Source organism: Zea mays, chromosome 7, assembly GCF_902167145.1.
Source record: "Zea mays cultivar B73 chromosome 7, Zm-B73-REFERENCE-NAM-5.0, whole genome shotgun sequence".
Classification (NCBI taxonomy): Eukaryota; Viridiplantae; Streptophyta; class Magnoliopsida; order Poales; family Poaceae; genus Zea; species Zea mays.
In genome coordinates, this window is record NC_050102.1 from 116015011 (window position 1) to 116030141 (window position 15131).

At 46.5% G+C, this 15131-nt stretch overlaps 2 protein-coding genes across 2 annotated transcripts; one reads left to right on the forward strand and one right to left on the reverse strand.

Annotated features, from left to right (window-relative positions):
* Window positions 1-1382: 1382 nt before the first annotated feature.
* LOC100304006 (uncharacterized) lies at window positions 1383-2185 on the reverse strand. Its single transcript, NM_001329106.1, has 2 exons — window positions 2014-2185; window positions 1383-1901 (listed from the first exon to the last, which is right to left on the reverse strand). Exons 1-2 carry the CDS (start codon window positions 2078-2080, stop codon window positions 1723-1725), a joined length of 246 nt encoding a protein of 81 aa, NP_001316035.1. The 5' UTR covers window positions 2081-2185; the 3' UTR covers window positions 1383-1722.
* An 11495-nt stretch (window positions 2186-13680) lies between these two features.
* On the forward strand, window positions 13681-14861 carry LOC100278276 (uncharacterized). The gene is made up of 3 exons (NM_001151604.1): window positions 13681-13823; window positions 13931-14001; window positions 14482-14861. Exons 1-3 carry the CDS (start codon window positions 13739-13741, stop codon window positions 14608-14610), a joined length of 285 nt encoding a protein of 94 aa, NP_001145076.1. The 5' UTR covers window positions 13681-13738; the 3' UTR covers window positions 14611-14861.
* The last annotated feature ends 270 nt before the right edge of the window (window positions 14862-15131 follow it).

Here is a 15131-nt window from a genome sequence, read left to right on the forward strand (position 1 = left end):
GATTTGCTGCCTATGATACCCGTTCGATGGCTCGGCATTGCCTGTCTACATGACATTTCCTTTACCACGATGTCGACTCGGTTAGTCAAATAAAAATATTATGCGGAGAACAGAGACAATCAATAAAAAAATCTTGAGATCTTTTTTTGGATAATTTATGTGTATTGTTGCAAGCCGTCGCAATGCACAGGCAATCAACTATTAGTAGGTTTAAGGTTGTCCAAAAAAATTTAGACTATTTAGATTTTGAATAGCCAAGTTGAAAATCCTGGACCCTCTCGAGGCAAACTAGCTGATCAACGAGGGGCAATATGTATATAGTTTATTTATACTGCGCTGTTTATTTATTTATACTGCGTGTTGCATGCGCTTCAGGAGGAAGCTTCGCAAGAAGGAAAGGTCGGATAGGCATGCTGCCAGATTCGTCTTAGCATCGACCTTAAGAATCCGGCCTTTTATTTATTCCTCCTCCCCATGCCGCATCGTCGCCGGCCGGCCGGATGCATGATCGAGTTAATGTGATAAAGAATGTGATAAAGGGTGAACCGTTGATCACGAAGGGTCCAAGGCTGACATGCATGTTTGCTGACGGATGTCACTCTCCCGAGTCAACATCTGTCACGCATGCAATGCAATGCAACCAGTTTACATGACTTGAAGAATCGGATGAGCTGAGCAATTGCATGCGGCGGCGTGGCGGTCTTTAATTTATTAGGATGTGTTTGGTTGAATGTATACCAGGGGATGAAAAATCTAATTATAGTTTTTATAATGTTTGGACGAGAGTTACGTAGGAACGATATAAACACCTGAGTAGTTTTGGTAACAATGTGTAGTTTTGGTGATGATGTGATAAAAAAAATCGAGAGAACAGTATCGCCTTCGCCCATCCTACTTTGACCTCAAACTAAATATATTAGCTTACGGCTCGCTCCTAGAGTCTCTAGTTTGCATGACTTCAACTCACGGAGTTGACTCGGGCGGCAGTACACTCTGTTTAGTATTTTGCAAGGAAAGAAAAAAAAATGAACAGAAGCGAAGCTCCAAAGGATTCTTGTTTGACATCAATCATTTTAGGCCCCGTATACAGAAGACACTCCCCCCACACCCACCCCATTTTAGTATTTTGGTTGACACTCATTTTATATCTGTTTGGGAGATCGGGGTGGGTTAGGCGCTGCGCATGTTGCGAGGGTGGCTCTCAGCTCTAGCCATCAATCATCGATCGGTCTTCACACATTGGACACCCGGAGAAAAGAAAACGGTAATCATTCAGTTCAGAGGCACCAAACTGATCGAGTTCACATGCATCCATATGCATGCACAGAGACAGAGAAACACAAGCAGTGTAGCTAGCTAGAGGGGAGCACTGCAGCCTGGACTGGCGACGAATTCTGTTCCATTTTACTACGTACATTCATGTATCGCTTCCACTTTACATAGAGCTGACTAGATTCAGACAAGATTCAATGATGGGTTCTGACGTCTCACCAAACAAAACATGCATAATACTGTGGACCCACTACAGTTCAAACTTCAATCAGCTAAGCACAGCAGCAGCTACAGCTGGAGTACACAGACACAGCAGCACACAACACGCGCGCCCAAAAAGGGAGAAGAACACGACCACCAGCTTCTTCCGATCCTATCCTCCAATTTTCTCTTCCAAAGCTCCAATCCCAAAGAACAAGACAGTTGTTGCCGGTGAGATCGACTGGCCGGTCAGTGCGTCGGCGGCGAGGAGGGGTCGTCCGGCGACGGGACCATGCCGCCGTGGGTGTTGGTGTTGGCAGTGGGGGGCCCGTAGTCCGTCGTCGTGTACGCCATCATCGCCTCCGGAAGCAGGCGGCCGCCGCCGAGGGGCGCGCGCCGCACCTGCACCTTCCGCGCTTCCACCAGCCCTGCGCTCCATCACAACCCAACACAGCGACGGCATCACTTATACGGAATCGGAAGAGCAGGCAGCAGCGCTAGCTAGCCTGGCCGGGCGCGCGGCGGCCGCGTCAACCTTACCTTGCGAGCAGGAGAGCACGAGGAGGGCCGCCACCAGGAGGAGAGCGAGAAGCCTCTGCTGCGCCATTGCGGTTGTTGGGACGATCGAGGAGGACGAAGAGTAGAGTGGTGGTACCCGTGGGCTTTAAATGACGCTTTCGGAGGTTTCGAAACTGCCGGGTCGCTTGCGTACGCCAGCCGGGTCAGCTTCACCCGCCTAATTTTACGTGCCACACCGCCGGCACCACTGCGGCTGTCACCTTGGGGCCAACTGCCCACCGCTGGTCCCTCTGACTTTCCGGCCCGTTTTCCAGGATGGATGGGCCAGCGGGCCGCCTCACCAAGGCCGGCGTTGGGCTGAGGATAATTTTTTTGGGAGAGAGGGGCAAAGGAGATTTGAGTTCAGAATTCGGACGCGTTCGGATTTGAGCCCACGTCGTCCTGACCAAAATTTGGCCAGTCGCCGTGATCCCGTGACGTTTGGATTCCAGCCGTGTAGGTCCAATACCAAGCTTACCTATAACAATATATATAGGGTGAAAACGGATCCTGCCTTAATGTATTTTAATTAGATTCGGAATCGGATATAGATATTTAGAAACGAGATTGATACGAATACAAAGATCGAATGTTAACTCGGACTGATAAGTGATAAATACATATATTATTTGGCCGGATAAATGCATATACCGGATACTTGGCGGATAAAACATGAATTGATTATCATTAACTACAATTAAGTTCAGACATAAGACATCTGTCGTGGTTTCAGAAAATAGAGACGGTAAGATTTGTGTTTGGCGGGGATGCTAGCGCAGACTCACTCCAAATGGTGAATCGTTGAGTCTCGAGCGATGGATTTGAGACGGTGGATTATTCTGGCTCAAGCTTGCGTCATAATCTCGTGTAGTGTTGATCGTAGTATTGTTGAGGACGTGTTACAACTGGTGTGCCTGTGTGTTCAGAAAAAGAGGGGGTCCTTCCCTTTTATAGTTTAAGGGCTGGACTCTACAATGAGGACTTGCATTCTGTTGGGAGGAGCTCCACTGGCGACCCTTAGGCAACGTGGTTCCTCTGGTGCTGCCCGTAGGGTCGTGCGTAGCCGTACTCCCATTATAGCGTACTGTCTCGTTCGCTCGTCATACGGGTTCTTTTTGTCGGTCTTTCGCTAACATCCTTGTGATAGTGCGCGAAGGGTCCCGCGGGTAAGTCGTATGGAGCAATCACGCGTCGTGCGGTCTTGCCTGTCGTCACAAGCCTACGTCACTCGTTGGTGTGCGTAGGCATACACCCAGTATGAAGCTCCGATGCTGAGGTATTTTATGATCAGGGTCGTTCGGTCCTTCGAAGATGTGGAAGCACATTTTGGGACCGTGCTCCGGAGGTGTGTTCATGTCTTTAGCGGTTTCTCGACGTGCCTACGACCTACCATTCGGATGACTGGCCATGGCCCGAGATGTCATGTATTGTCTTAGTAGGCGTGGATTTTGAGACGTTTGACTTGGGTTTCCATCTTGCTTCTCTTCCTTGGTTAAGACCTAGTTAAGACAGCTCTGCCTCGCGGTCTTGCTCAACAAGGACCTGCTCAGTCGCTCCACTCCACGAACTTGCTCGATAGTGACTTGGTCGGTCGCTCCACCTTGCGGACTTGCTCGGCAGGGACCTGATCAGTCGCTACGCCTCGCGGACTTGCTCGAAAGGGCTTGGTCGGTCGTTCCGCCTCGCGATCCTACTTGATAGGGATTTGGTCGGTCACCTTGCCTTGCAGACTTGCTCGACGAGGACCTGGTCAGTCACCTTGCCTTGTGGACTTGCTCGATGGGGACCTGGTGGTCGCTCCGCCTCGCGGACTTGCTCGACCGGGACCCTGTCGGTCGCTCTGCCTCACAACCTTGTTTGGTAGGGATTTGGTCAGTCGCTCCGCCTCGCAGTCCTGCTCGACATGGACCTAGTCGGTTGCCTTGCCTTGCATACTTGCTCGATGGGGAGACTTTGGTCGGCAAGAAGCTAATGTTTTATGGGCCTTGCTTTGGGTACCATGTTCTTAGGTACCCAACAGCAGCCCTCGAGCCCCTAAGAAATTTGCATGAATTGCTTGGAGGTTTATTGCTCAGTACAGGGACGAACCCTGCCTACGGTGGTCATCACACACTGAGTGTGGGCCCACTTTTGCTCATTTATTTCTGATGGGCGTCAGAATCTCGGGTGCGTGTGGGCGCATCTGCTAGATGTAGCCCCCGAGCCCCCGATCAATTCATGTGAATTGCTTGGGGTATAGAGACGAACCCTGACTGCGGTGGTCATCACACACTGAGCGTCGGTCCACTTTTTCTTAGTTATTTCTGACAGGCGTCAAAATCTCGAGTGCACGCGAGCGCATCTGCTAGATGTACCTTAGAGCCCTAAGCAATTCATGTGAATTGCTTGGGGGTTTATTGCATAATATAGGGACAGACCCTGCCTGCGGTGGTTGTCACACACTGAGCGTGGGTCCACTTTTGCTCTGTTGTTTCCGACGGGTATCAGAATCTTGGGTACGCGCGATTGCATTTGCTAGATGTAGCCCTTGAGCCCCCGAGCAATTCATATGAATTGCTTGGGGGTTTATTGTACAGTATAAGGACATAACCTGCCTACGGTGGTCGTCACGCACTGAGCATGGGTCCACTTTTGCTCGGATATTTATGACGGGCGTCAAAATCCGAGTGTAGTCTTTGGGTGATGCCCCTTTAGGTCGATCATTCCCTGAGTATTTGATCCTTGGTCAGCACACTTCTCCCCCCGAAAGCTTGCTCGAGGTTCTTTTCAAGGGGAGGGCCGCCCTCCATCGACCTAGTCAGCGCGGGAAAGCAACAATCAAGCTCCAAACGGGTTATCCAAGTGAGATTCAACCACCCTCTTTTGGGTTAGGTCTTGGCGAGTGGTTCCACTGGGGGCTCGACCTGCTGGGGCATCTCATTGAGTCCTTCCTTATTCAATCCTATATCGGCCCTTTGGTCACTCCGACCGACCAAAGAGGGGCCTCATGGCCACCCATCAACCGGGTTACCGCAGGAGAATGTGAGGTTCGACCATGGACGTGGATGCGAGGAAATGACCTATGGGCCAGTCACCTAGCTTGTGGTTCTCTGGGAGCTTGCTCGGTCCACCCCTCTCTCCGCGTGAGAATTTTAAGGTGAGTTTCAAGTTTTTTACTTGGTTGATATGATGTAGTTACTGTCGTAGCGTGGCAAAGGGGATAGTCATCATGACACCACTCGGTGCGAGCGGCTTGATGAGACGTGAAACGACATGGCTGCCCCCTCACGCTGGGGTGGCGTGGTGGCTTGGTTAACCGTCCCACTCGTTGTTGCATGGGCATCTTCCATGGCGTGCCCTATGGACGCTCTGTCCTAGGCGGTAAGGACCTTTCGGTCAAGTCTTTGGCTACTTCAGGAATAAGGCCAAGCGATTTGAAAGTTGCAAGGTTATCGTCTCTAAGTTAGTGGCAGGTAATATCAAAGTTGGTTAAGTCACCAAGTTAAGGCTCATACCTTCAATTTCATGATTTTTGACTTCAACCTCAAGGGTCTTGGATTCAAGCTCATTTATCATCTTTTGAACCGTTTCTATTAACATGATATTGATTGCCTTCTCTTCTGCTAAGTCCTTTTCCATGGTTTTGGTGGCTTGACACTTCTTTTGAGACAATATGAGAAGAAGAGACTTCCCATCTAGCTCGTTTATAATTTCCAATCAACAAATAAGTTAGAGATAAGATGAGTGTTTCAATCACATGGTACTAAAGGGACATACCTTTTAATGCAGGTAGAGATCATTGTCATGTTGATTGGCCTTCTCTAACCATCGACAATCTTCACCTATATCAACATGGGCTAGCAAGTAATCCCCACACGCTACTATAATAGCTCGGTAATCTTCATCAGACACTAGGCCTTGCAATCACGAAGAACCTCTTCAATGAGGAGGTTTGGGTGGCAAGCAATAGTTATTGAACCAAAACAATGGGAGTTATGAAATGATTAATTGAAGCAATCATACCTCAAAGGGTGCTTACCTCTTGGTTCCTTAGGGGCTGGAGGAGTACTTGGCTTTGTGGAGGTCTCGACCGGTGCACCAAGGGACTCTACAGGCGCACTAGAGGACTCGACCGATGGAGTTATACAACCAACAATAGGGTCCTCAACCCTAGGCTCATTAGGTACTGTCGTTGGTGCCAGGGTTGGGGTTGAGGCGCTTGGAGGAGTTCCCTCAAAAACTTTAGGTGGCTCGGTCCTTATGGGCTCATCCGCTAGGGCTCAATCACTCAAGAACACTAGTGGAGGGCTCTGACTCGGCTAGGGCATTAGGAGGTGGACGAGTATTTGGCGGAGGTGTACCAACCGAGTCGTTTAGAGAATCCTATGATGTCCTGAAATGTTAAAGATGATGATAACTATGATACTATTGTACCTTGCATATCTTCTTATGTTATTTTTTAGGAAAGCAGAAGAGCCTCCCTGAAACTCGGCCTTAGCAACCTAATCATCCTGGCATCGGGCGTTGCGACCGATTGAGTTTGGGGTTCAGTTGCGATCTCCTCATCCTCTTCTCCCAATAATGTTGGGGGGGCTAGACCTTGATGCGTTTTGAGCATCGGGGGCTCCTAGTTGTAGGAGAGTCATCTTTGTGAGACCACCATTGTGCCCTTCTCTTTCTTCCTCCTCTTTGAGGTTGGAGGGGACTTGGTATGAGTTTCTAGAGGAGGACCTTTGGAGACCCTCTCAGCCAACTACTATGGGAAGTGGCTGGGGCCTGACTCTTTGCAATCCTTAGGATTATATATTGGATCCTATGGAGGCAAATATAACACCAACATCTAACTCAAATTACAGTAAAGTCAGAGTAAAGTCAGCGTCAGGTAATTTTCAATGTAATATCAAATGGAAGAGTTGTTGAACATACCATTAGGTAAGGTTCTGTCAAGGAATAAGCTTTGACAAAACAATTGCCTGAGCAATCTCCAAATGAACTGAAGATTTGCTTCAAATAGGCCTTCACCTCAGGGTCCTGAATTTGCTCTTTAAAGGTACAAGAAGGGTCGGTCAATCCACTGTATTCCCAAGCATAATTGGTATTCTCCTTCAAAGGGGACTCAACACTATATCCAACTGGCTGCCACATGCACGCCAGACAACCCGAGTGCCTTCATATCCTATATCCTCTTTACAACACTAAGTATGGCTCTAGAATATTTAGGCGGGGGATCACTCATCCACTCAAGGCGGTCGACTGGACGCTGGCCAAGGAATTCAAAAAATCTAGGATGGTGGTTACCAATATAAAACCACTTCTTATGCTATTTTTTCAAGAATGTTTTGAATGGATAGTCTGGATACTGGTGGCCTCCGTGCAGTTGGACCCCTACCCCACCCACAACTACCGGAGTATCCTTGTTGCCTTGTTGGTAGGACAAAGAAAGAAGATGTCTTGGAACAGGGGAGAGAAAGACTAGGGGCATGTTTGGTTTGTGGCTAAACGTGCCACACTTTGCCTAAGGTTAGTCGTTCGAATTGAATAACTAACCTTAGGCAGAAAAGTTAGGCAAAGTGTGGCAACTGAGGTAGTGAACCAAACATGCCTTAGATGTCCAAATAAGCTTCACATAGATGTGCAAAGATGGCTAAACGCGTCACGTTTTAAGGATAGTTTGGTTGCACTCAAATCCACCCTATTCCACACCACATGAGTTAGGAGTGGGAGGAATTATTATAGAGAGAAAACTTATTCCTACACGTGCCTGCCGTACTCAACAACGCACAAACTATGCCTTCTATTTCTATTTTATGTGTAGATTTGAGATGAACCAAGAGGATCCTCCACTCCGGCCGCAGAGGTTGCCTGCAGACGTCTCCACTGCCGACAAAACAAGAAATTCCAGCCACTGGTTCCCATCTTCGTGCATGCCCCACTATGAATGATCCACACACGTTGCCAAGTGAAAATATCTTTCTATATATGCATGCACTGCCGAGTGCCGGGCATTTTATTATTTGCAAATATATTTAATATTTCATCGAAGTGCCGTCCAGTTTTCTATGACGGCGACCGCCATATCAGTCTAAAAATGGATAGTTTCTTGATCTGAATCATTAATTTGTTTGTCAAAAAATTGACATTTCTTTCATGGCAAGCATCACATCTCCTCGTGTGGACGAGTTAGTTGTCTCGCCCTCAGACATTTCTGTATCTGTATGTGTCCGGATTATATATGGTGGTGACTCAAATAAATAAGAAAAGAATTTGTATGTAAGTACCTGCTTTTGGTGCAGTGTGGTGGAGTCGGGCGTGCAAGATTCACCTGTTACGGTTCAAGATAGATCCTTGTGAATGTGTGTGTATACGTATTCCATGCCGGAAATCGCGTCCATTCCATTATCTAAAAGATTTAAATAAATAGTGTGCCTTTAGTTTTCTTTTCCTGTTATTTGGGTTTGGATTAGGAATAGAGATAGACATCATCAGAAAATAATTACATGAGGTCCGTTTCTTTGCCATGCAATTTTGGATTCACATTGTTCCCTCTATTTCCTTAATTATTAATTGTGCATTTTTTAAGATTCAAACTTCATATTTGTCGACCCACAATAATCACCTTACTCTACGTGAATTTTGTTAGAAATAAGTGATATTGATGGGATTGGAGTAGGGATGGATTTATCTTTCGATGAATATGGGTATCTCCATTGGTAGAGATCGACGACGTTCAACATCCGACTCCAATTGTCCAAGGACTCTGCACATTTTAGCGACCGACACACCAACTCTCCAACGATATAAATCGCTATCTTGTGGGTAGGACATGGCCAACTCCACGATGGCACTACTGCAAACAATCAAATAACCAAAATTAACGAGTATAAGTATTGTCCTGACAGTTCAATATGAAGGATTCAATTTGAAAACATAACATGACTATGTTTTGAAGACAAATAGACGGCGGGTAGTAGTTGTTGGCGCCGATCCGAGCACTAATTACTGCGTTGAAAACCTGCGGCGATGCTCTCTGTACAGGCGTGGACGGTCCGTGGCCAAAGACCGGACGGTCTGCGACCTGGTGCATGCTCGAGTTCCCTGCCTGACGGGCCGGACGGTCCGCGCATGCACAGGGGCAGCGGAGTTCGCCGGCGGTGCCTGAATCTCGCTCTCGGGAGGGACCCCGTCGGGGAGGAGAGATCCTAGGCTTTGTCTAGGGTCGACAGGCCGCCCTAGACACCTCTAATCGATATAGAGCCGAAAAAAGTGAAGAATTTGGGGTAGGGAAGGGCTAACCTAGAGCTAAACTAGAACTACTCCTAATGCATAAGTAAAACAAGAAATAAACTTGATTTGATCGATTGTTGGGGGTTCAATCGGCCGTAGCCCTTCATCTATATAAAGGGGAGGTCTGGATCCGCTACAAGTTGTTTCTCGAGCTAATCCCGCGGTTTTAGCTAACAAATCCCGTGAGAAACTCAGAACCCTAACTGACTCTGCGCACGTGCGAACCGTCCGCGTCACCACCGCGGATCGTCTGACCGTGCATTTTTGGTGCTCAACGTATGCCCCCTACCTTTTGGTGGAGATTGACGAACCAAAAGCATATGAACTAAACCTGATGCAAGCCACCGGCTTTTCAATCCAATATGGAGATCATTCAATAGAGCCGCAATGCATAAAGGCCGTTTAGGACTACATCTTTCTCGGCCATGACCATTTGATCAATGGATCAAAAGGATTTGAATGGAGGTGCCCCCCAGCCTGAATAGACAAAGGGAGTACACATGTACCATGGGTTCATCGTCGTACCATTCCATATTTGAATAGGACAATATATGATGATGAGTAAGTGGGTGGGAAGCATCCTGACGTGGCAGGATGAACATGCGATGCTTGTTGCATCATCTTTCGGGCCGTTTTACTCGGCTGTTTTATTTTAGTGGGTGACCGGGGTTTCTTTGTTGACCGATCGCGTAAAACGACTTTCTTGACAACATATTTGGCTAGCAATTGATCGAAAGTAGGGCCGACTTTTACCAGCCGACCATGTGCATCATGTTGGCTTTGCCCTTGTGTTTTTTTCCTTGCTTTGTGTGGACGCTGACGCCTCTGGCCATGGGTGGACTGTCTGGCTGAGTCAGCCGGACCGTCTGTCTGAGCACCAGACTGTCCGCGCGTATGTGTCGGACCGTCCACGATGCTCAGGTCAGGTTGCCGTGCTCGGCTCCTTAATTGAGTATGTCCCCTGGCGCCTCTAGACTTGCTAGTCTCCTTGTCCGAAGCCTTTCGAGCAATCTCTTCTTGTGATATATTTGATGTGCGGGGATCGCTAATGACGATGTTTCCGCCTTTGCCTCTATCAGCTACTTCGGACCGAACCAAGACATCTTTGCATGTGGGTTCTATGGTATTGATAAGAAATGGCTGCGTGTCCACTTGCATCTCCTGAAAAGCCAACTGGCCCTCATTTATGGCCGATTGTATCTGTCGACGAAAAACATTAAAATCATTGGTGGCATAGAAAAAAGAATTATGCCACTTACAATAAGCACGTCTCTTTAATTCTTCTATAGGAGGAATAGTATGAGTTAATTTAATGTTGCTATTTTTTAGTAGTTCGTCAAATATCCTATCGCATTTGGTAACATTAAAGGTAAATTTAATCTCTTCTTGCCAATTCTTTTGAACTGGCTGTAAGGAAAAACATGCAAAAGATTTGGCCTTTGTTGTCCAAACAAACTCAGTGGTATATACATCTACGGATTAATCATCTGAATTATCACGCTCTACTAGATGTATAGTACGGACGGACGATTGTGATGTCTCTTTAAATCGGCTTTCACAAGCTAAAGCCCGCTGATGTAGCTGAGCTATTGAAAAGAACTGGGTCCCATCTAATTTGTCTCTTAAGTAGGATAGCAACCCATTAAAAGCTAGCCCTGCTAGCTCTTTGTCCACAACATGGATCCGAAAGCATCGGTTTTCTAGTGTCCCAGAACCTCCAAACATAATCGTTAACCGATTCTTGGCGTCCCTGTCGCGTTGAAGCTAAATCAGCTAGCCCTAATTCATATTCCCCGAAAAAGAAATGTTCATAAAATTTACTCTCTAGATCATTCCAGGAATTAATGGAATTAGGAGGCAGGGTGGCGTACCATGCAAAAGCGGTACCAGTAAGGGATAAAGAAAATAAATGAACACGAAATGCTTCCCCATCGGCCAATTCGCCTAGGTGTGCTAGGAATTGGCCTATATGTTCGTATGTGCTTCTCCCATTTTCACCAGAAAATTTTGAAAACTCCGGTATCCTTGCCCCTTGTGGATATGGCCATATAGGACAATGTCAAACCGGTGATCATATGGCTTCTGATATGATTACCCCACTCTAGCTACACTAACTCCGAGCCTATCTCGAAATAGTTCAGCCATCTCTCCCCTAATTTTCTCCATCGTGCCCGGTGGCAAACCACCGGACCCTAGGCTGTGGTGTTCATTCGATCGGGCATTGTTATGCCGACCTTCTTGCCGTGACCGATCGATAATGTTGATCGGCCTATGATCGTATGACATGCTGTGGTTTAAATATGTAGGGGGCAGAACGTACTGCTGCTGTGATGTGTAATAATTTGGTGCGTAGTGTGCGACAGTAGGTTCTGCGTATGCTTATCCGGTCTGTACGGTGGTACATCCGAACTGGCCGGTTGTGTTCGCTATTATTGGAGCGCCACGCGGTGGCCCTGGTACGGTCCCGGACTGTCCGGCAGGGAAAGCCGGACGGTCTGCGTAAGGGCCGGACTGTCCGGGCAAAAGCTCGGACAGTCCGACCGTGTCCAGGGGCGCCGATCTGCCAAGTAGGGATGGTAGTGGTGGTACTTGCCCTGGATATGAGTTCATCGGCAATACCATATAATGGCTGGGGCTGCAAATCCCCATTTGTCACAGATGTATTAGACATAGATATCATGTTACTAGTTTCATATGATGGAAAACTAGGAGCAACAGACTTCTCCAATGTACGCGTTAATTTTCTAATTGATTCTTCTAACTCTCAAATCAGTTGTTTCATTTGATTCTGTTGATGATCTACGTACTGTTTAATAGATTGGATGTTGTTGGGTTTACTTATGTTGGGGACTTGAAGCGAAGATAGAAAAGATGCGACGTCGGTCTCTCTATGTTTGATAACTTTCTGGTGGCGATCTACCGTGTATTGTGACAAGAATTTCTCCTTCGCTTGACGCATGTAGTCCTCGTATTGTTGTTGCTCATCGGCCATCAGACTTTCAACAGCAGGCTTCAGGATATTGTCTGGGGAAATATCGGTGTGATCTTTAGAACTGGCCATTTGAGGGCCCGATTCTTAGTAGATCTAGACACTTGTCCCCAGCGGAGTCGCCAAAAAGTGTGCTGGTGCTGATCCGAGCACCAATCACTGCATTGAGAACCTGCGGCGGTGCTCTTTGCACAGGCGCGGACGGTCCGCGGCCAGGGGCCGGACGGTCCGCGCGTGCAAGGGGCGGCGGAGTTCGCTGACGGCGCCTGAATCTCGCTCCTGGGATGGACCCCGTCGGGGAGGAGAGATCCTAGGCTTCGTCTAGGGTGGGCAGACCGTCCTAGACACCTCTAATCGACGTAGAGCCGAAAAGAAGCGAAGAATTTAGGGTAGGGAAGGGCTAACCTAGAGCTAAACTAGAACTACTTCTAATGCATAAGTAAAACGAAAAATAAACTTGATTTGATCGACTGTTGGGGGTTCAATCGGCCGTAGCCCTTCATCTATATAAAGGGGAGGTCTGAATCCACTACAAGTTGTTTTCCGAGCTAATCCCGCGGATTTAGCTAACAAATTACGTGAGAAACTCGCAACCTTAACTGACTCTGCGAGCGCGCGAACCGTCCGCGCCACCACCGCGGACCGTCCGGCCGTATATTTCTGGTGCTCAACAGTAGTTTAACTGAATCACAATGCAAGGCGAAGTAGCAATATATAGCTAAATTAAAATCAATAAAATCCCCCAATCAACTTCAATAATCATTCATGCTCTCTATATAGAAAACCAACTATTCTCTTGATCCATGTAAGTACTTCTAAAACTGAAAATGTACATAATTTATGGTATAGTAGTAGCATCAATTCATATCAAAGATAAACCTAATATAGAACGGTGGTACCTTTGACTCAGAAGTAGTTAATATATCTGAGCTGATGATGTCCTCATAAAAAAAAATCTTATTTGAAAGCATTATCTCCTTGTTACACTTTTATTGCTAGAAATACTGTAGCCTAACATAAATTATAGATCTATAAGATTGAAAATCATGCCAAGTCATACCTCTTTATATTTTGATATGGATGGAGTACCGTCTTAATTAGTCTCACTCGTCTTCTTTTAATAGAAGAAGGCACTAGGTCTCCTCACCCAACAAAGCATCATGACAATTGCCTAGAAAGATGAGATATGGACTAATAGGAGCACTTCAACGCCTACTATACTAGTGGGAGGGGGAGAAAGTCAGCAAAAAAAAAGTTGGTCAGTGTCATTCCACTAAAACATCGATTAGACTTTGTGAATTCCATTGCCTTTTTGACTTTGGTCCCTAAACGAACTATCTAGGTTGCATGACATACGCCATAAAAAGGGGCCCAGATGGGGCAACCGAAGGAATTCCATTATTGAGAGCTTGAGAGATAGCGTACTGCACTGTCGACTAGACTACTACCCTTGCAATGAAGAGGGCACCGGCTGTGTGTCTTCTGGCCACCTTGTTGGCATTCTACTTCTTGGTTCCCTCCATTGCTGTAGCTCTCTCAAGTGAGTTATCTCTCTCAATCTGCCTGCTTGATTCCTTCCTTTGTCTCTTAGCTTTGCTGCGTCGGCATGTCATCAGTGATCTGGCCACTTGTTTCTGTGGTTTCTAGGGGTGCAAAAGATGGCCATGCAAGAGGATGGTCAGATACCATCGGTTCAAAGCAGCACTCTACAGCCAAAGGTAATACCACACACTGTTGACTACTTGCCTTTTTCGAGCAAAGGCAACCATCTTGATTCTTGACCCATCTTCGCCGACTACTGCATATTCACCATTTAGAAGAAATTAAAGGAGTCTCGCGAATGGAAGATTTCCTAGCTAGAAGTTCACACAAAATTATTCTAGAGTTTAGATCTAGTTTGTGAACTCTATTTTTCCACAGGATTTTTATTTTTCCAAGAGAAATTATTTCATTTTCTCTTGAAAAAATAGGAATCCTGTAGTGAAATGAGGTTCCCAAACTTCCAAGTGATTTCTATTTTCTTAAGAGAAAATGAACTAATTTCTTTGGAAAAATGAAAATCCCGTGAAAAATTGGAGGATTCCCACACCGTGAAAACAAAGCCATGCAGAAGCTATCTGGTTTTGAGAGGGTTCTTTTACTTTATTATGCTTTCGAGAACACGTACTTGATCAATTTTCATGCATCGTCTGTTTCAGATGAAAAATGAGAAGTTTGTGCCAGAGGATGATGAATCCGTGATCACCGCGAGGATGGCCTTCGAGACACAGGACTACGCTCCCCCGGGGCCCAACAACCACCACAAGCCACCTGCAGGCTGGAGATGAACTCGGGGCTCACTTTTGATCAGTGTGTCGTGCTCTTGGCTCACGAAACTTGGAGAGCCAGCGCCCGTTGCAATGTTGTTTGTCCTAGCTATAATAGAATCTACCTATTCATTATGTCACGAAGAGAAATGTGATGTTTTCTGTTGTTGACTATTATGATTACTGTTACATATGGCCGTGTGGTTATGTTGTAATGTGTAAGTTCCCTTAAAAGATTGAGTTTAAAAGGAATTATATTAGATTATTTTTTGTAAACAAGACAACCTCACATGGGCAATTCTATTTATGAGAAATAGCTGTACTTTATGGCAGACGCCAACTCCAAAACATCTAAATATTTCTGATTTACTAATAACATGTCCGTGCGTTGTAACAGAAACAAAATAACGTTCGACCATTAGTAGCACTTGTCAAACACCGATGGTTAGGGAGAAGGCTTTGCCAAAGGTCCACAAATAACAAAATCTATTGTCTAAGTGCATTTCGGGGAGCAATCTTCAAAGATACCATACCACAATGTG